Source organism: Epinephelus lanceolatus, chromosome 10, assembly GCF_041903045.1.
Source record: "Epinephelus lanceolatus isolate andai-2023 chromosome 10, ASM4190304v1, whole genome shotgun sequence".
NCBI classification, from domain to species: domain Eukaryota; kingdom Metazoa; phylum Chordata; class Actinopteri; order Perciformes; family Serranidae; genus Epinephelus; species Epinephelus lanceolatus.
In genome coordinates, this window is record NC_135743.1 from 16,273,582 (window position 1) to 16,293,180 (window position 19,599).

Consider the following 19,599-nt stretch of genomic DNA (forward strand, 5'->3'; position numbering starts at 1 on the left):
GGTCAAGCCATTAATTAGGGCATGTCCCCAAAGAGACTAATGTATTATAGAGCCGAGGCTTCCCCTGTGCACAACCAGCATGGCTACACACACATCCACACACACACCAAGTGCATTCATATTTCATATGCGTATGTTTTGCCCAGAGCTTCTATTTCAATGTCAAAATTGCCTGTTGAAATTGCCTGCCACCCTCCCTTGTACCTCCATCACACAGTCAAAATTGCCTTCATCATGCCCGCCATGTCTGTCTTTCACTCTTTTGATTCTGTTTTCCCTAAATTGTCTTCATCCTGCATGACATTAATGGTGGCAATTATCTGACCAGCAGCAACAGTGAGAGGGAAACAGAGAGGGAAATTATGATCCTGTTTGATTTAACCCTGCATATTTCTCCACCCCCTCCAACATCCCTCCCACCTCTATAAATAGCGGTGTTAATTTCAGTCAGTGTGATTGAGCTTCGTTGGTTTGCAGTTTTTTACCAGATCGGAGCTGTGATTTCTAACAGCTGTTCACCTCTCCAAGTGTTTGTTAGTCAAAGAGGGTGAGTTGGCTCGTGTGTAATGTGGAGAGAAAGTGGCAGGTGAGTCGAGTGTGTCACAGGTGTGAGCATGTGAGTGATGACTGCATTCATGAGATCACACCTAACTTCTGCATTTGTTGTTTGTCAGTCGCGCTTTACAGAATGCTGCAACGTCTGCTGGCATGTGTCTCGTAACTAGATGGTCATTAAAACTTCAGAGTGGAACGGAGCCAATCAATTAGTTTGATTGATCAGTAAAATGCCCAGAGGAGATGGAAACAGTAGCTGTGCGGCAGGCTGCTGGAGAATCTCAACACACAATAGTGGCACTTCTCCTCTGGCGCCTGCCTTGATTTTATTGACATTTGTTTGAAAAACTGTACACAGAGGAAATTCTTGCTTAGCATGCTGTTAATCTTTCTGAAGCGAGAGGAATCCATATGAGGTGAGGAGATAAGGGAAAGCTTCAGACACAAACAGCCGCCTTATTTTTCGCCCCCTTTTCAGCTGCTCCTCACTGCTAAAAAACATGATTGGCACATGCAGCACTTTTTAATGCCAAGCCCATGGTTCAAAATCAATGCAAGCCAGGGACTAAATGTTCACTTAAGGGAGAAAAAGATTAGGATACAGCGGTAGCTATTAAAATGCACAGTGTAAGCTTTGTCCTTCCCATAAAGCATTGCAGATCGCACAGCTCCCGGGGGAATTCATTCAACATGCATAGAAATAACAGAGAGACGCAAAGCTAAAACGCCAGTGTTGAGTCTTTATTGAACTTCCATGGTACAGAAAGACCACATTTCTACAGGAATGCTACCAAAAAATCACAAGACTGGATATCTGGAGGATTGCACGAGCCACGCATGATGCCACCAGCACTATGTCTGTAGTGGAAATGTGTGTATGTAAGGGGGGGGGGGGTCATGTTTCAAAGCTGCTTAGAAAAAGTTGCCAAACACAAACTGCCATTTGGCTTTGAAAGGTTCTATAAGACGTCACTCACTGATAGATAAAATAGACATTTATAAATAATAGATTTGAAACTACTCTCACAGGTTTTCTCACTGTATACATGCAGATTCATCGGAGAGACAGAAATGATGCTCCTTGATGTACTACTTCTCCTTTGGTGCTCCCAAGACAGAAAAATGATATGAAGGGAAATTATGGTGCTTTTGCTTTCCAGTTTGAGATACTTGGCTGTCAGGTGGAAAAAAAATCCTTGTTGTGGCAACATCAGTCCTTTGATCACAGATGCTCATTTCCATGACGACATAAATCTGTCTTTGTTGTGCACCATCCAAAACCTTCGGGAATCATTGATTTTCAACAGGAATGTCTCTTCTATCCATTCCCGCTCTGAATATTTTATCTCCACCGCTGGAAGTACTCTATGCTTAACACACCTCTAACACAGTCCAGCAGGAACAGAGGGTGCTCACAAAGGCTCGACAAAGAGGTGAACGTCAGCCAGATAATTAAGAAAACAAATCATGAGGAAAAACTGAAACAAAACAGACTCCTCTACACACTGCAGAGGAAAAAAGCCACACTATTTGCATTTCAGGCACCCAAAGCGGGGAATAAACAGCAGTTTTTGGAGCGTGACATGTTAAACACATTGCCTGTTGGCTACAGCCGTGCCAAACAGCTTTGTGAAATACCCCGTTCAGTGTTTGGAGATGCTGAGAATGGCTTTTTAACCATTTGCGAACCAGACACAAGCCTGTCCGACTGAAGTGAAACTGAGTGTCATTTCATGACAGAACAGTCTGCTGGATTAAAATGAATACTGATCAGCTTCACGTGTGCAGCTGAATCACTGGAAGCAGCTGTGGAAGCACAGGTAGGGCATTTCAGGGGTAATGGGATGTTGCAGGTGTGTTAAACTGCTTGTTTGTGAATTAGTCATGGCGGGTCGAAGCGCAGAGCTGTTGGTTGGCTTGGCAGAGCTTGGGGCCATACAGGGGGGATGGAAAACAGGGAGCAGGTTACAGTGACGCAGTGCCACATGAAAGAAATTTATAACCAAGCACGAAGGAAGGAAGGAAGGAAGGAAGGAGGGAGGGAGGGAGGGAGCAGCACGGGGGGGACGTGTTTGGGTTTTGAAGACCTCAGGGAAGCCGAGGAGATGGCTGGATACATGGGACCCCTGCATTCATTTCACAGTTTCAGAGAAAATAAAACGGCGCCGCGGGCACACCCTCTGGTCGTGTTGATGTTCCTCCTCAGGCCCCGTAGAAATGTTTACCATATGGAAAAACAGTCACCTCAGAGGTTCACAACCGGGATCCTGACACGGCAAGAGACACAGAAGAAGAAGAAGAAGAGTGAGAGGGAAAGAAAGAGGAGAGGGGGGAGGGTTGGGGGAAGCTTTGGGAGCTGTGATGATGGGAGGCAAGACAGGAGGGGAGAGGAGAAGTGGAGCAGGGAGGCCTGGAGCTGGAAAAGTGGTGTACACGCAAACGGAAAGCTGCATCACAGGGGAGCGAGAGGGCGGCAGGGGGAAGAGACGGAAGAGAAGGAGGAAGAGGAGGAAGGTGGAGGAAAAAGCTGATGGGGGGGAGTACTGGAGTACAGCACTATAATTATCCTGATTGAGATTAACTTTAAATACCCTTGAATAAAAGCATCATCTCATGGACGGCGGCTGGGGCCCACTATGACTCATCTGGAGAGGGAGTTTAAAACACTGATACATCTTACAGCAGCAGCACCAACACTCCAGGCCTGACTACTCCTCAGAGACACTGTCCATTTATACTCCATCTACATCCTTACAATGGAGTGGAGGTAATAATAAGGCTTCTTCACACACTCTCACACACAGAGGCAAACAACTCACACATGCACATCAGTCTCATAGACTTAGACACACTCCGAGTTGGTGAGGCGACTCATTACCTCTCCCTGTCGGTGAAGGAGGAGGAGGTGCTGTGCAGCGTCTGCCGGCTGTCCTCCGAAGCGAGGGAGCGAGGGAGTGCGAGGGAGAGTGGGGGGGCCACGCCACGGGAAAGCGGGGGTGGATGCTGGGAGCAGCTGCGATCGTAACTGGGAGAGGAGGATAGTGACACAGATAGATGGAGAGAGAGGAGAGGAGGTGGTAGAAGGCACAAAATCAGAGAGACACGTGGAAAAGGGATAGAGAGTGAAGGACGGGGGAGAGTTGGTGAGGGTGGGAGACAGATGAGAGGAAAGAGAAAGGTGGGAAGAGATGGGAATTAAGGAAAAAAGAGACCAAGAAGAAGAGGGACAGGAATAGAAACAGAGATGAAAGGACTCAAAGAAAAGTTGGGAGTTTGAGAGAGACAGATAACAGTAAAAGAAGGTTAGAGAGGGAGAGAGCAGGACATGAGAGAGAGGGTGAAATTAAGGGAGACAGACAGAAACACAGATAAGGAAAAACAGCAGAATAAAGAGAAAAGAGAGGAGGGGGAGTGAGAGACGGAGAAACAAAGTCAGAGAGCATCAAGAACAGCCGAGCCATTTAGCATCAGCGAACACATTACTCTGCCACTGTGAGAGAGAATTAGTGCACTCATCGGACTCATTAAAACGCTGTCAGGGGGGAGAGGGAGGCAGAGCGAGAAATGGGGGAAGGAGACAGGGGGTGGGAGTCAGAAGGGGTGAGGCGGGCAGGATGCAACAAGGCGAAGACATGGGCAGAGGGGTGATGCATTGCCGGGGTGAAGACACAGTCGAGAGTCACGGGTTCAGGCTCTTAAGAATACTCAGACGCGCAACAAAGCTGTTCTCGCAGCCATAAAAGCCATCCTGCAGCCTCGTCTTCCCTCAGCAACACCTGTCTTCCTCTGGCTGACTCCTCTCTCCATATGCACACGCACACACACACACATATATACACACAAACATCGTCACGCTTGATAACATTAGCCACACTGACGATTTTAGGGCTGGGAAAATCACTGAGCACATATGCCGCTCTTCTATAATCATAATGAACTGGACGGTGGCCAATTTCCACTATAGGCTATCATTTCAGTCCATCTGTACCCCCCTCTCTACACTCTCTCCATCTAACACATGGCATTATTTACACATTTATGACACTGAGGCACGAGCCAGTCTATAGAGAGGGGGCTGCTGCCATGTTTCCAGTTTTGAATTCCCTGCCATTCTCACTTTCATAAGGCCACTTTGCAACCACCAGCAGCAGCGTGGGGTTTTCCTCCACGAGCGGTGGGGGCCAGCGGAGTAAGTTATCGAAACAACAGCGAAGGCCGGTCTCAGGAACAGAGAGAAAAGAGGGTTTATCGTGTATCAGCTCACGGCATGCTGGAGGATTATCTGTGGATCAGCAGTCGGACTGGCGGTGCTGGGAGAGATAGGAGACTGGTGAGGGAGATAAGAGGAGCACCAGCTGTGCAAAGACAGGCAGCGTTAGAGCAAGGCGACGGTGATAACTGGAAGTAAGCGAAGAACCTGAAGGAAGACAGGGAACACAGGTATTCAGAGACAGAAAGAGAGGAAGAAAAAAAGAAGAAAAAAAAAAGAAGAAGAAAAATCCCTGGGAGGCGAAGGGAAGGGAGGCCCAAGTGGGAGGAGGGAGGGAGAGCGAGGGGAGATAATGTAGGAGAGTGGGAGCGAAACTGAGATTAAGAGAGAGTATGAAAAATAGATATGAAGGGGAACAAATTCAGATTCAGGCAATGAAATGAAAAATTATGATACAATAGAAATGTGGGTAAGATGAGCAGATAGGGGAATTACAGTAAGGAGGAGGAGAGGAAAAGTGTAAATGGGTGAGAGCGGAAAAGGAGATTGACAAAAAAAAAGAGTTTGATATGGGGAAGAGAAGGAGAGGGGAGTCCCAGGGGTCAAATAAACTAGGTGTTATTGGTTTGATCAGTAAAGCGTGGAAGTGCTCCACTACATCACATAGATGACTCCCCATTTCCAGCTAATGGCCATGTGTGCAGTGAGCACTTCCTGCAAGGACTGAAACATACACAGAAACCCACCAACCCAGAGGTTTAATGGCTGTTAAAGCACATTGACACCAGTGACGCCATGTTATTGCTCGAGCCTGTGAGCCAACAGATCTGTTTCCTGCCTCCAGTTCCATTCTAATGGCTATAGCGAATGTTTAATCATTGCAACTCTAATGGCACTAAATGACACATCTGTGCCAACTGTGACTTTCAGGAGCACAAGTGTTGTTAATAAAGTCATTAGTAAGCAATTACTCAGTACTCGCTTTAAGGAGGAAATACTGTATGTGGACACATTACGTAATCATAAACAACAGGCGAGCAGACCAGTGTGCACATGCAAACACATCTGAAACTATCAGGGTCGTATCTTCATCTGGCATCTTCATAAATCCCTGCACTTCCCTTCTTTCATCTTGACCCATCAGTGGGTAATAATGGGGCTAGTCTTTAATTTTAGCAGTTCCCTCAGTCCCATTTTTCAAAACACAGAACACTCCAATCTCTTAACACGAATGCACAGCCCTAACTCAACTCTTGTCAGTTGTTCCCAATATATTTTGCCACCTAAAGGTCGAGTGTGTAGGATTTAGTGGCATCTAGCAGTGAGGACTGCAGATTGCAACCAGCTAAAACTTCCCCTGGTTAGAATTCCTTCAGTGTTCACTGTTCAGGAGTTGTTGTTTTTTACCAAGAGCCAAATTATCTGCAGAGGTCTCTCCCTCTCCAAAACACCTGCACAAGGTGATTAAAACTGCTACAAACACTTGATCAAATGGTTTCACGTTAGAAATCTGTTTCTCCTACACTGTTCGTCATGTCGGAGAAGAGTCACTAGCTCAGCACCTGCTGATGCATGCTCAGCTTTTTTTTCTGATAACATTAGTCATTAAGCAGGTTTTTACCACGAGCTGAATTATCCCTAGAGGTCTCTTCCGCTTCAAAACAAATGGACCCAGTGATTTAAACCTGTAAAAACACTGAATAAAGCAGTTTCATGTTAAAAAATCAGCGTTTTTCCAGAGGGACTGCTAACCACAGTGGCCAACGCAAAAACACTGATAGTCCTATCTGGAGCCAGTGTTTGGTTTGTCCTTTCTGGGCTACTGTAGAAACATTGGTGCAACATGGCGATCTCAATGGACGAGGACCAGCTCCCTATGTAGATATAAACGGCTCATTCTAAGGTAACAAAAACACAATTACTCTTACTTTCAGGTGATTATGCACTAAAGAAAACATACGTATTATATTATATTCCATTACTGCCAATGTATCTCCCTAAATTCTACACACAAACTAAGCTCAGTCTACCCGTGACTCATCTTCGGTGTTTGAATATGTCTGTGGATTATGACTAAGTCAACAAAAGAACGATTAATCCCTCTAAGATTATTTTGATGCTGAAGAAGTATAATATCCAGCAAATCACATGAAAAAAAGCAACAACTAAAGTAAAGTCTGACAAATGAACTCACTTTTGTGTAGCAGAAATATGTTTCTTGTGCTTTCCTATCTTGATGATCATCTCGTGACCCCTTAGGGGGTCCTGACCCCCAAGTTGGGAACTTCTGTTTTACATAATCAACAATCGACCTCAACACATCTGTGCTTTGAGTAAGATGCATTGTTCTTTTAAAAAAATCACCTTTCTCAGAGCAAATGTAAGCCAGGAGGTTTACAAAATGCTTTAACACAAAGCACCTCATTTAACCTCAAACTCTCAGTCTTAAAGAGCCCAATTTAGAAATCCAATTCCATTATATTAAAGGTGTAGTGTGTAGGATTTAGTAGCATCTCGCTGTGAGGTTGCAGAACTCAAACTTCTCCCATGTGCCAAGTGGTAGGAAAACTACAGTAGCTGAAACTAAAATGTGAATGGCCCTATCTTAAACCAGTGTTTGGTTTGTCTGTTCTGGGCTACTGTAGAAACAACATGGCGGACTCCATAGAGAGGACCCACTCTGTATGTAGATATAAACAGCTTATTCTAAGGTAGAGAAAACATGATTCTTATCTTCAAATGATTATACACTTGGGAAAATATATTCTGAATATATATACCATTCCTGCCAATAGATGCCCCTAAATCCTACACATGGGACCTTTAAGTGAGGCATCTTGTATTGAGGCTCTGCATCTCACTGTGTGTGCTCTTAAAATGAGAAAATGTCAAATCCACATACTTTGCCATTGGAAAAAAAACCTTTGACTGAGAAGAATCAGTGCTGCACACCTGCTGTGAGCCAGGTCTTTAGCTCATAGAGGAAAAGTTTGCTCATCATTCACTCTTATTCAGCAATGCCCTTTTTATATTATGCGGCTACACACACACACACACACACACATCATATTTTGAAGGAGAAAGTTTGTGTTCCTACCAGAGTTTGGCTGTAATGACGACTGCCGTCAGGATGAGCAGCGAGGAGATGGTCACGGTGACGTAGAACTGAGGGTCCACTGTAACACACACACATACACACATACAAATACTCGTGCAATTACCAATCTCAGACCATGACCGTGTATAATTGTATCCAGAACAAGAGAAGAAATCAATGAAGCCAGCTGAAACATGAAATTGGATGTGCGAGACGCTGGCCTCCAACTATAACACCAATCCCATGACGTCTTCTCTGTATCTTGCATTTTGACAGCGGCCAATTCCTCCCTGTGAGTGATGAGAACTTTATTAGGCATTCCCCGCCACAGACACAGCCGGCTGCACGCAGCAGCCTTCACCCTGGTGACAGCTAATTCCCTGGAGGACTTGTGGTGTGTGTGTGTGTGCTCACATGGCCACCTTTATTTAGAAATCCCTCATGTGCACGTCCTGATGCCCACCTTCCTCAGGCTCCGTCTCCTCCGCCTCCGTCCCTCCATCCTCCACTCCCTCCTGGTCCTTAGACTCCAGCGGTGCTTCCTCCCGGGGCTGCACGCTTGCAGGCCAGTCTGACTTGGCGGTGCTTGCCTCCAGCTGGTTCCCATGCTGGTGCAGGGGGTCAGTTTCCTGGCTGGAGAGGAAGTGGTAGGTCTCTTCCTCCAGAGGCTGCGTGGGACCCCAGTCCACCGCCCACAGAGGGGTGGGTGTGACCTGGGCCGTGACGGACAGCTGGACAGACAGGGCGTCCACCTGCTCCTCGCCCTCGCTGTCGTCACGGTTACAGGTGGAGGGCTGTGTCACCAGAGCAACCAGGAGGAGGGAGACGAGGCAGCGGAGGGCGGTCAGTCGTGCGACAGGAGAGATGGAGCTGGAAGAGAAGTGGAGGAGAAAGAATGAGAGGTGGTGGAGTGACACAGAAGTTATCTGAGAAAATGTATTGTCCATAGGCGTCCTGCACGACCTCATCAGCCCAGAAATTGATTCTTATGCCAGCCATCACTCAGAGTGACATTTTATGTATCTGCACCCCATACATCCCTCCTTCACCTCAGTTACTATCCATCTTACCATCTCTCCATCGCTTCGCTCTGTTCACTGAGACTCCGCTCCTCCGATCATCTCTCTCTGTAAGATAGGACAGAGGGGCAGGAGAGAGATAGATAGAGAGGGAGAGAAAGGGGAGGGTCCAGCTTTTTTTTCTCCTCCTTTTGTGTTGCCAGATAAAAACCATGTAAACATAGACACCAGCAAAGAGTATTGGCAGAACGCCAACTCTGTCATTTAAAAAAAGAAAATCATTCACAGACTCCCCCAGGCTTTTAAATTTAACGCTCAATTATGCGCCACATGTTTATCCAGGATCCACATCTGCATTGAAAAACACCCAGAAGTACATACTCATTGCCTGTTCTGCTCTCTCACACACAATTACAGTGCACACACCTGAGCAGCACAGCGCATTAATCATCATTAGAAGCGTCATGCATGGAGCCAATACACTATATGGCACTTTGAGCAGAGAGAGGCAACTTCCCGTCCACAAACTGCTGCCTAAATGCCACAGAAATGTCACTTAAGAGACACGCGAGCGCACCGGGAGACGGACACAGACACACACACACACACACACACACACACACACACCGACACATATCAGTTATCATGCCTACCTCTGGCAGTGGAGAGAGGGAATGAGAGAGGGAGACAGAGAGAAAGGGGGAGATACAGAGAGCAAGTGAGAGGAGGAAAAAAAAGCATCGGTTGCCTTAGCGACTGAGACATGTAGAGTCTGCTAGAGTAAGAGAGGGGAGAGAGAGCGATGTAGGGAGGGCAAGAGACTGTAGGAAAGAGATTTAAATGCTAATTACGTGTTTTTTTTTAAATAAAAAAAACTGGTTCAATTAAATGGACGCAGAGGAAAAGAAATGAATTTGACGAGGCAAACAGAAATGATACTGGGGACGACATTGGTAAGCTCATTGTAAAGGCTGGAGGTTAAAAAAACTCTTCAATTATGTTTACAAAAACAGGCAAGGACACCCCAGAGAGAAAGAGACAGACAGCAAAGAGGAAGAAGAAGAGGGCAAGGAATAAAGATTGGAATAAAATTTCATTTACATTCATTTAGACAGGTTGCTCCGGCAGAGCAGGGTGATGAACTGGTGTTTGAAGAAGAGTCAGGGTCAGGTTGAAATAAAAAAGAGACAACAAGAGATGCAAATTCTGGAGGTGAGAGTCACAGGGTGACAGCTTTATTGTATGTGGAAATAATATTTACATAGAAAACAATCTGCCTATCAGTCACACACACACACACACACACACACACACACACTCACTGTCTCCATCCATACGCTCCCCTCTCAGACACTCAGTCTGTCACACTTCGCTCCCCTGCACCCTCCTCCGCTGTCACTACGCTCCCACCCTCTCATTTCCTCTTCATGGCTGCAGGCCGTGGTGTCCTCAGCATAAGAAACCAGCACTCACTGGAGAACGCAGCGCAACCACGAGCCAGACCCTCCGTCCTCCGCAACATCAGACCGTCCGTCTTGTCCTTCGTTGTTGTCACCATCATCCTCGTAATCTAAATTTGACAAGGAGGTCACTAGGATTCGTCACAACATGCATCATCTGGAGCGAACACGATAGTATGAGTCTGCAATTTCACGCTTTCTCATTAAACGTGCCAGTCAGTAAATGAAGACATGAAAATGTGTGAAATTGCAGTGTGTGTGTGTGTGTGTGTGTGTGTGTGTGTACCATCAGTCTCCTCATCATCCTCTGTGTCCCCCTCCGACTCCAGCAAGCAGGACTCCAACCGACTGTCTCTCTTCGCTATGACATCACCCCTTTCAACATTCACACCACAAATAATTAAACACCTAATATCAATCAAAGTGTGTGTTAAAATCAGTTACACTCATTAGCACCTTATAAATCCCAGTATAGATTTTGAATTAGCAATGCAGTTGACCTTGGAAGAGTTATGCAAATAAGAAACATAATTGAGCAGTTTAAAATCTTTTTTATCTGAGTGGTGTTGATATGTACTGCGCCCACCTCTGCTTCGCAGAACTGGGGAGCTGCTCCCATACAATGAGGTCATGACCTCCGGTGACCCACCGGTGGTCTCCGCTCCCTGTGGTCCACGCCGCAAAGCAGAGGATTCTGGGGGCGTCGGGCCAGGTCAGAGAGGCCAGGTAGCGGCACTGGGGCAGAGAGAATACTAGAAGGAGGAGAGGGAGACGGAGGTCAACAGAGGCAAACAAAGTGCTTTTGATTTGGTCTTAAGTCCTGATTGTGCTGTCACTCTCTCAGAGTGGAGCGGGGTTACTTCTGGTTGCACTTGGTTTGCTCAGCCACTCACAATTTAGCGAGCTCTCTCCATTCGCCAGATCATAGCAGGAGCCAATTAGGAGGCCTCCTGTCTGGTGAACACAATCTGTTACCCCGGTGATGCTGTTGTGATTGGTCAGTCTGGACATGGCTCCTGTGATAATTGGACAGATGTTAGGTGGAAGGATTATGCAAATGTTCTTTCATCTACCTTCCTTTTTCAATCATCCTGGCGCGCGCACACGCACACACACACACACACACACACACACACACACACATGCACGCACACACACTTTCCACTCCATTCCACAGCTCACCAGTCCTCCAGTGCAGGATCTTGAGCCAGGCTCGACCATAAGCCAAAAACACCCTGTCCCCCCGCGGGCTGAGGGTCAGACGTCCACCCGGCTCCCCTCCGCAGCCCGTCACCTGGTCGCCCCAGTGGTGAAGCAGCCTCAGGGGGTCTCGATCCGAACACCGGTTCTCCCACACACACACCCCTCCCTCGGCCGAGCCGCTGAACACCAGCGGACCCTGAGACTGTGGAGGGCATAGGAGGCATGGTTGTCATGGTGATCTGAGTCTTTACCCAGTGTGTGTGTGTGTATGTGTGTGTGTGAGCGAGAGACAGAAACACACAAAAAGAGAGAGAGAGTGTATGTATGTTTGTGTAAATGGAAAAGAAGTGTGAACAGTTTCAAAATGTATGTTTCTGAGCCGCTGCTGGTTATAAATGGATTGTGCGCTTTGCATGATAAACAACAAAGAGGATGACAATGATGCGCCACGCTTTAATGCTGTAGGCATATTTTCGTGATTGCAAATTGAAAAAAAAAAATGTGCACATGCAGCTCTGGATTTCAATATTCATGAAAAGGCTTTTTAGCTCAAAATATGTATAGTATGCTTTCTAAAACTGGCCGAGCTCCACGGCTTACATCTCAACAAATATCTTTGATTTCCATTTGAAAGCAATAAACAAGGAAAGCTTCTGTGAGGATAAGAGCGCGGAAATATAGTCGTTAGATTTTCTAAAGAAAGGCTTTTTTTGACAAATTAATAATCAAGAGTTCTAACACTACTTTAGACAGCTTCTACACAGAGAGAAAAATCTGCGTGGTTTTTTTTTTTTTGTGCCAGCCGTTAAAAATAGGCTGAGCATCCTCAGTATGGACAGCACATCACATAGGTGTGACCCACCCACCTGGATGGAGGTGACTGCTTCCTGGTGAGCGTTGATTGACTGGCAGTTTTCGAAAGTGTGCCAGCTCCAGGCTTGAACTTTCCCCCCGTCTGAGGGGTGACAGAGTGTGAGGTTAACGTGTGCTGACAGGCGGCTGGCAGTCATTATTGTTGGTCACGGTCGACCCACCTGAGCCTGACTGCCTAATCTGTGTGCCTCCATCTCTCCGATTTGGCCCAATAGCCCCGTGCTACACTCACTAACTCGCTGGCAGATGATGCCTATGTATTAGTAAAGATGTCTCCTTCAAAGCACATGCATGTACAGAGGCCGATATAAGTACAAATATGATGTGATGCCACAGTGCCTATCTCCAATTATTTTGCTCACTGTGTCACAAACTCGTTCCACACAGAAACACACCTGATCCAGTGATGATGTAGCCATCGTCCTCTGGCACGAAGCAGAGTGCAGTCACAGCGTTGAACGTGTAGACAGATTTAACACACTGCCCTGGAGGGAACAGGAAAATACTAATTTAGCTGACAGAGCACAGACCACCAGTCACACAGGCATACATTGATTACGATGCATAAACACACACACACATACGTTGCCCAGACAGAGCCCCGAGGCTCTGTCTACCTTAATATATGCAGTGTATGTATATCTGCGTGTGTGTGTGTATGTTTGTGTGGTTAAGCGTACCAATGCTCAGGGCCCAGATCTTCACATAGCAGTCTGCTGAGCCACTCAAAATAAACCTCTCCTTGTCGGACAAAGACAGGGACCAGGCTAGTGAGAGGGCAAACACAGACAGAAGAGAGGGAGGGGACAGAGGAGGAGGAAGAGGAGGAAGGAATTGGGATCAGAAAAAGAGAGAGAGAGAAGAGGACAAAAAAGATTAAGCTGAGAGGAAGCTGTAAATAAGTGATGATGTAAAAAAAATGGGACAGACTGCAAGGAAGAAGCAAAAATAGTCATAATTTATGAACATAAACAAGCAATTAGTGTACGAACAGAGTGTGACTATTAGTTCAGCTGCATCATCTATGCACCGCACTTCTCGACTCGGTATTTTAAGTTGGGGAGGCAGGTGGACAGGGAGTGTAGGAGGAGAGCCGGGGAGGGCGTTGGAGTTCAAGTGATGGAAGGCTGCCTGCTCCAGACAGACAGTGAACTCTCTAAAGTGTCTGCTGAGGTTATCTCTCACTGGGGCTGATCTGATGAACTGCTCCTATAATTACCAGACCGCAGGACACCGGCATTACTCAGCTGTAGTCGGCGCACATGTAAAGACGTGGATGTATGTGTGTCCTCACCCAGCCTCTTGCAGTACTCAGGGGGAGGAGCAGACAGACAGGTGACCCCACCAGTGTGACCCCCCAGGTTCTTGTGCTCCGTTGCCGTGGGAACGTGCCACACCTTCACCGTCGTGTCTCGGCTTCGAGGAGGGGGAAGACATGCAGAGTGAGAAAGAGAGGGTGCAGGAGGGCGGGGAGTGAGAGAAGGTGAAAACAAGCAAAGTTAAAAGCCGCTCGACATAAATCGCGAGAGATTTGTGCCGAGCCATCGGGGGCGGGGGAAGAAAAACAAATATGTCAGACAGCGAGGGAGAGAGCGGGAGCATATTAAGTGATAAATTAGGTGAAATGTTCACTTTGCACATCCATTATGCAAATCGGGGCTTCTCTCACTGCTTTACCTTCCAGAAACCACCAGGTTGTCAACAGCAACCACACAGGTGACGATGTCATTGTGACCCTCCAGCAGCCTCAGGCGAAACTTTGCCTTCTCCCAGGATGATTTGAGGGATGCAAATTCAGTTTCTGTAAAGGAAATGATTTGTCCAATTAGCAGTGTTGACTCATCAGCACCCCAGTTTGTTAATCTACACAGTTCTTCAATATGGATTAGTCTGCCACTATGAAGCGTGGGGCTAATTTAGCTCCAAGGATGCAAAACGTGGGTCCTGTCTTCGGGGAAGCGAATGCAGCCTGTTGGTTTTAATACTGGCAGCCACATGAGCTTGTTAGGACTCCTCGAGGCGTAATCTGATTTTAGATGTCAAATTAGGGCACCGCCTTGTGCTTTTAACTGCCTGGGATAAACTGTGATAATAATTTTATTAATTAATCCCACCTTCCCGTCGCAGTTGCTGCTCCTCGTCCAAGTCAGAGCAGCCTCCTGGCACGTCTCGGCAGTGATCTGACACTCTGGCCGGCTCTGCCCCTTCCTGCTGTCTGCCTATCTCTGCTCCCCCTCCCGTTTCCCTCTGCCTGGCAGCCGGCACTGGCGTTGCTTGAGCTTTGGACTCCTCTTCTCCCTTAAGGATCTTGGAGGCTGGAGGCGTTTGTGATGGAAGGGCCTCAGGGGCATCGTCCCTGTGCCAGTGCAGAAAAGCGAGAGCTGAATGAATAATCGAGATGCAAACAGCATGTGGCATCCTCAGTGACACTGGGCATACCTGTAGAGGATCTGAGAGTGCCACACAAACAAATACAGCACTTCTTAATGAGCTTCTAGTCTGTGTATTAGAAGGAGTGTTTCATTCAATTTGATGTTAATAGCCACACAGGCTGATTTTAATCATCTGCACAAAGCCCTGAGGGGCTGTAATATGGAGAATGACATCCCTGAGTGATGTTTACATGATACGTTATGGATACGGGAAAGTTCCCATTTTACTAAAGTGTGACAGTATTTGACCTCCAGTGTGTTTGGATAGACACACAAAAAAGATCAAAGGCTTCAAAGTGAATGTTGTTGCTTTTGAAGAATTATGCTCCTCTCCATCTGCCCCCTCTTGCTGGTACCTCTCCCTCACTTCCTTACACTTGTCTTTTCATCTTCTCCTTTTTTCCGTCTCCCACAATCCCCAGAGTTTGCTGCGGGCCAGAAAGCTGCAGCTGAAGCTCAGCCAATCTGGAACGCAGCTCCGCCTTCCTGGAGATCTGAGAGGGAAGAAGGCACGAGATTGGTTGTAAACCAAAGCCATCTAAAACCACAAGTTGTTTATATGCACACACCAACATACTCGTCCTGTCTTGATTTATTAGACTGCAACAGGCAACGCATGCCGTACTCCTGTCGAGAGTTGTGAGTTATGAAAGATGCATGAATGAGTGGATCAGGCTGGTCAACTTGACATAAAGTGGCTGTTAAAGGAGCAATCCACCAGTTTTACACATAAAGGTACACCATTTAAATTGAGAAAACACTTACATGACTCTAGTGGAGCTTTGTTACGTCTGAGAGAAAAAACACTGATGATGGTAATAGTGATCTGATCAGGGTTATCTCTGCTTGGAGACAGTACAATTTATCACTGAAACTGGGGACACAGAGTCTGAAAATATTTGGGCATTTAGCCTGCAGGGACAGTCCAATAAAGACAGGACTGCATTGTGTTCTGGGAAATGTAAGGTCAAATATTTGACCCTTACTGGAAACTAAGTCAGGATGTCTGCCTCTTTGATTTTGACCAACAAAATAAATAAATAAAAATCTGTTTATTGTGAGTAGTGTTTAGATATTCCGCTCATTAGCAATACCTCAGCGTAAAAATACTCATTTGATAGAAAAACACCTGGATATAAATAAATAAAATGTAAAAGTACAAAAGTAAAAGCATCAAAAGCAAAAGTACTCTTTGGGCAGCACAGTAATCACTGTTTGTATACTATTACATTATTAAATTATCATTATTAATGCATAAGCACCATTTTTATTTGGTGACTGTTTTGGTTTGGAGTAATTTTAGTAAGAACAGTCTGCACTATTGGGTAGTTTCATCTGTAACATTGCACTGTATTTTAGAAATGTATCCTATATTTTCTATGTAAAACTTAAACCTGAAAAGAAACACGTAAACTTATCTGTCAGCAGTGTTGGGAGGATTACTTTTAAAACATATTCCACAATTCCACAACAGATTACTGAATACACGCCCTAAAAATGTAATTTGTGATGTATTCGATAAGATTACCCAAATTAAATGACATATTTTCAATACATTGGATTAATTTTGGAATATTTCAAAGTCGTCTTGTTGAGCTCATTTGTCCGAGTCTTACATTTCCATGCCTAAAACACAATGTCAGCGGCATCCTGGCTGTCCACCTCTACCGCCGCACAAATGGTTGCACTTTTTTAAAAAATCTGTTCATGTAAAATTTGTGCCTCATATACATTTTAGAGCAAATAAAACTAATCACTAGATGTGCTCTCTTTAATCCACTGCTCATTTATATTCACTGCTCATTATTATCCACTTCTGATTATTATTATTATTATTTATTGCCTTTCTTGTATTTTTGTACTTTATTTTGCATGCCTAGTTTTTAAGTTTTAAGTTTAATTTTTGAAATTTTTGATCTGAATCTTTCTGCTTGACTGCTGTAACAATGGAACTTCTCAGTTGTGGGATCAATAAAGGTGTATCTTATCTTATCCCTTATCTTAAGCAAACTAATCTAATTTAAAGACAGTAACTGCATTCAGAGTACCACCAATTTAAACTGTAAAGGAATACAGTCACTCATATTTTGTATTTTAAATACACAATGCCAATAAATGTAGTCATGCAAAAAGTGAAATAAAAATTCTAATATGTAATGGTATTAAGTAGCATAAATGGAAATACTCAAGTTAAGAACAAATGCTGCAAATAAAAAGTACTTAAGAGGATAGTTCAGATTGTTTGAAGTTGGATTGTATAATACTCATCCATAAACAGTATATAACATACAGTAAATGTCAGTCGGCCCCCAGTTTACAGAAGCAGGCTTGAGTTTGACATGGAAGCTAAATAATGTACTGCTGTGGAGGGGTCAGCGACAAAACGTATTTTAGCCACCTAAAATAAAAGCAATATGAGTTCAAGTGTCTGCTATATGAAGTTTATTTTTACTGCTTTACCTTAATGTCAGACAGACTCCATTAAGAAAAACAGTGATTTAATGTCATTGGACGCAGGAGCTGCTGATTTAAAGCTGTCTGCATCTGTTAGTTTGTTTGTTATAGCGTGACTTTGGTGTTTAAAAGGGTTAGTTTGTATTCACCAAAGTCACACAATAACACTAACTAACTAACTGAAGCAGCGGTAGACAGGTCTTGTATTCAGTGAGCTTTAATTACTGTTTATGTCAATGGAGTCTGGAGGCTTTGAGAGAGAGAGCATAGATGGGGAACTGAAGTCGTTAATGGCTTCCCCATCAGAGGGGGCTGTGTGACCGAAAGGCAAAATGCTGAAAATACAATATAGCACACACTTAAACTGATATTGATTTTTTAGGTGGCTAAAATACAAGTTGTTGCTAACCCCTCCACAGCAGTACATTCCTTAGCTTATATGTTGGACCCAAGCCTACTTCTCCAAACTTGGGGTATGCTGACTGACGATGCTAATACAACCCCACTTCAACAGATCCAAACTATCCCTTTAAGAATAGTACTTATTGATGTATCACTGCTGCTTTTGAGTCTCCAAACTTTATGCAAAAACACTTTTAAAATCCACTAACTTTTCACCCCAAAATGTAAAATCTGTGTAACTTTACTAAGGAGAAAATCCATTGCAAATAAAATGTAATGTAACTTTTCATTGTGTTACTTCTGTTTTGCAAGGATTTAATGGTTAGTTATGGGTCATTTTATGATGCACTACAAATTCAAGGAAGGAAAGGAAATGCAACTTATTCACAGAAGCACTACACCAGTAACCTTCATCATCACTACAAAATGAGCTGTACAATATAGACGTGTGCGACACCACTGTATGCATGTATGCTCTTGTTTCCAATTAGGGGCGACAGTGGTATAGGGCAGAGTAGTGAAGAAAAAAGACACAGTTGTAGGGCATGGCATTAACTTATAGAATTCAGATTCTGCCCTTTAACATACTGAGGCTCTCCTGAAGTTCCTGATAATTATTTTTTCTAATGCTCTACGTGACAAGCTTCTGATCTCCCAGACTCCTAGGGTGAAAGCTGTCAAATTAATTATTCCACCATTATAATTTATTCATGTTAATCACATATTTTTCTTCTGTATGACATCAACACTGTTATTCCTAGTTTAAGATGCCTTGCTTCATAACTTTAAGTAGCATCACAGAACACCATTAAAACATCATCTTTATTTAACCATGTGAGCCTGGCTACTATGTGCCAGATCTGATGCACTGTAATACTTCAGTGGTGTATGAATATGCAGCTCTACTCTACTGAATGTTGTTGAAGATGTAATGTCTTATTTGGGCTGAATGTGTGTTTGCTCTGTAGTAAAGGCTGCAGTTATAACCTGGCTATTGTCACACCTGGGGGAAATCTATTCAGGATTTGCAGGAGTTACACAGGTTACACACGCAGTCCACACTGGGACAGAAAGGCAGATGAAGTGTTTTCTGTACCTTGAATCTCTCCTCTGGGGTAAGACTGATTTTTATTTCCAGATTTCCAATCTGTCTCAACTTCTTCTGCAGCTTCCTCACCTCCCCCATCTGGAGCTCTGGGCTCTGGGCTGAAGCGCCGCGGGTTAACTACTCTTTAAACTGACTCACAGTTTGTTAGGAAGGGTTAAAGGCACGACATTGTCTTTAAATGAAAAGTCTGGACTGGTTAAAATCAGTAAAAGATGTATCAGACGGTTCAGCGGTGCCCTGTTGAGCAGAGACGTGTCGCCGGATGTTGACAATGAATAAGACGTGTATAACTGTCCTTACAGCGACACCATGTGGACGCTTAGAGTATCGCACGCAAAACGGCTAACAATATATATATTACAGTCGGCTACATCGACAGTTTTTACGGGTATTCATTAAGACAGACATGTTTTTGTACGGTTTTATGTGTTACGTGCAGTATATGTACAAAATAAAAGTATAACTGACTAAAAGTTACTCTATCAAGGACACTAACTCTGTGCTGCCTTCATGTACTATTCCACCAGCTCGTATTTTTGAGTGTCCAATCTTAATAATAATTAAGAATGAATACATGGATACTACTACTACTTTTGTAGGAGCCATGAATTAATTTACAAATGAATGGATTTTGTAAGATTAGTAGGATTAATTAGTTTTGTAATGGTTTATATTTTTGTATTGTTAAAAGTTTTTGGTTAGTGTTTCGCGATATTCCCCTGAGACCTGAACTTTCGTTTGGTATGCATATTTAATTTCTCCTAGCTATTTTGGGATTAGTAGGGC

At 44.6% G+C, this 19,599-nt stretch overlaps 2 protein-coding genes across 3 annotated transcripts; both read right to left on the reverse strand.

The window, feature by feature from the left end:
• Nucleotides 1–1,275: 1,275 nt before the first annotated feature.
• Nucleotides 1,276–9,935, reverse strand: pianp (PILR alpha associated neural protein). 2 transcript variants are annotated; one of them, XM_033639746.2, is made up of 6 exons: nucleotides 9,535–9,935; nucleotides 8,933–8,989; nucleotides 8,326–8,732; nucleotides 7,863–7,941; nucleotides 3,434–3,580; nucleotides 1,276–2,822 (listed from the first exon to the last, which is right to left on the reverse strand). In XM_033639746.2, exons 2-6 carry the CDS (start codon nucleotides 8,941–8,943, stop codon nucleotides 2,801–2,803), a joined length of 666 nt encoding a protein of 221 aa, XP_033495637.1. In that variant the 5' UTR covers nucleotides 8,944–8,989; nucleotides 9,535–9,935; the 3' UTR covers nucleotides 1,276–2,800. The 2 variants fall into 2 exon arrangements, with proteins under 2 accessions (XP_033495637.1, XP_078027794.1); XM_078171668.1 differs by lacking the exons at nucleotides 1,276–2,822; nucleotides 3,434–3,580 and adding an exon at nucleotides 3,587–5,139.
• Nucleotides 9,936–10,085: 150 nt separating this feature from the next.
• LOC117265977 (uncharacterized) lies at nucleotides 10,086–19,084 on the reverse strand. The gene is made up of 13 exons (XM_033640838.2): nucleotides 18,802–19,084; nucleotides 15,225–15,343; nucleotides 14,532–14,773; nucleotides 14,095–14,218; nucleotides 13,712–13,833; nucleotides 13,098–13,184; nucleotides 12,813–12,902; nucleotides 12,411–12,499; nucleotides 11,524–11,746; nucleotides 11,235–11,357; nucleotides 10,928–11,093; nucleotides 10,628–10,716; nucleotides 10,086–10,451 (listed from the first exon to the last, which is right to left on the reverse strand). Exons 1-13 carry the CDS (start codon nucleotides 18,889–18,891, stop codon nucleotides 10,351–10,353), a joined length of 1,665 nt encoding a protein of 554 aa, XP_033496729.1. The 5' UTR covers nucleotides 18,892–19,084; the 3' UTR covers nucleotides 10,086–10,350.
• Between the last annotated feature and the right edge of the window lie 515 nt (nucleotides 19,085–19,599).

Excerpts from the sequence above, each read along its gene's own strand:
- LOC117265977 (XM_033640838.2), bottom strand. The coding sequence starts at position 18,891 with ATGGGGGAGGTGAGGAAGCTGCAGAAGAAGTTGAGACAGATTGGAAAT. Across the intron at positions 12,500-12,812 it reads CTACATCATCACTGGATCAG|ACGGGGGGAAAGTTCAAGCC; the intron begins GTGTGTTTCTGT and ends GTCACCCCTCAG. Across the intron at positions 10,452-10,627 it reads GGATGATGAGGAGACTGATG|ATTACGAGGATGATGGTGAC; the intron begins GTACACACACAC and ends TGTCAAATTTAG.
- pianp (XM_078171668.1), bottom strand. Across the intron at positions 7,942-8,325 it reads GGAGACGGAGCCTGAGGAAG|TGGACCCTCAGTTCTACGTC; the intron begins GTGGGCATCAGG and ends TGTGTGTTACAG. Across the intron at positions 5,140-7,862 it reads GTCATTACAGCCAAACTCTG|TTTCGCTCCCACTCTCCTAC; the intron begins GTAGGAACACAA and ends TCTTAATCTCAG.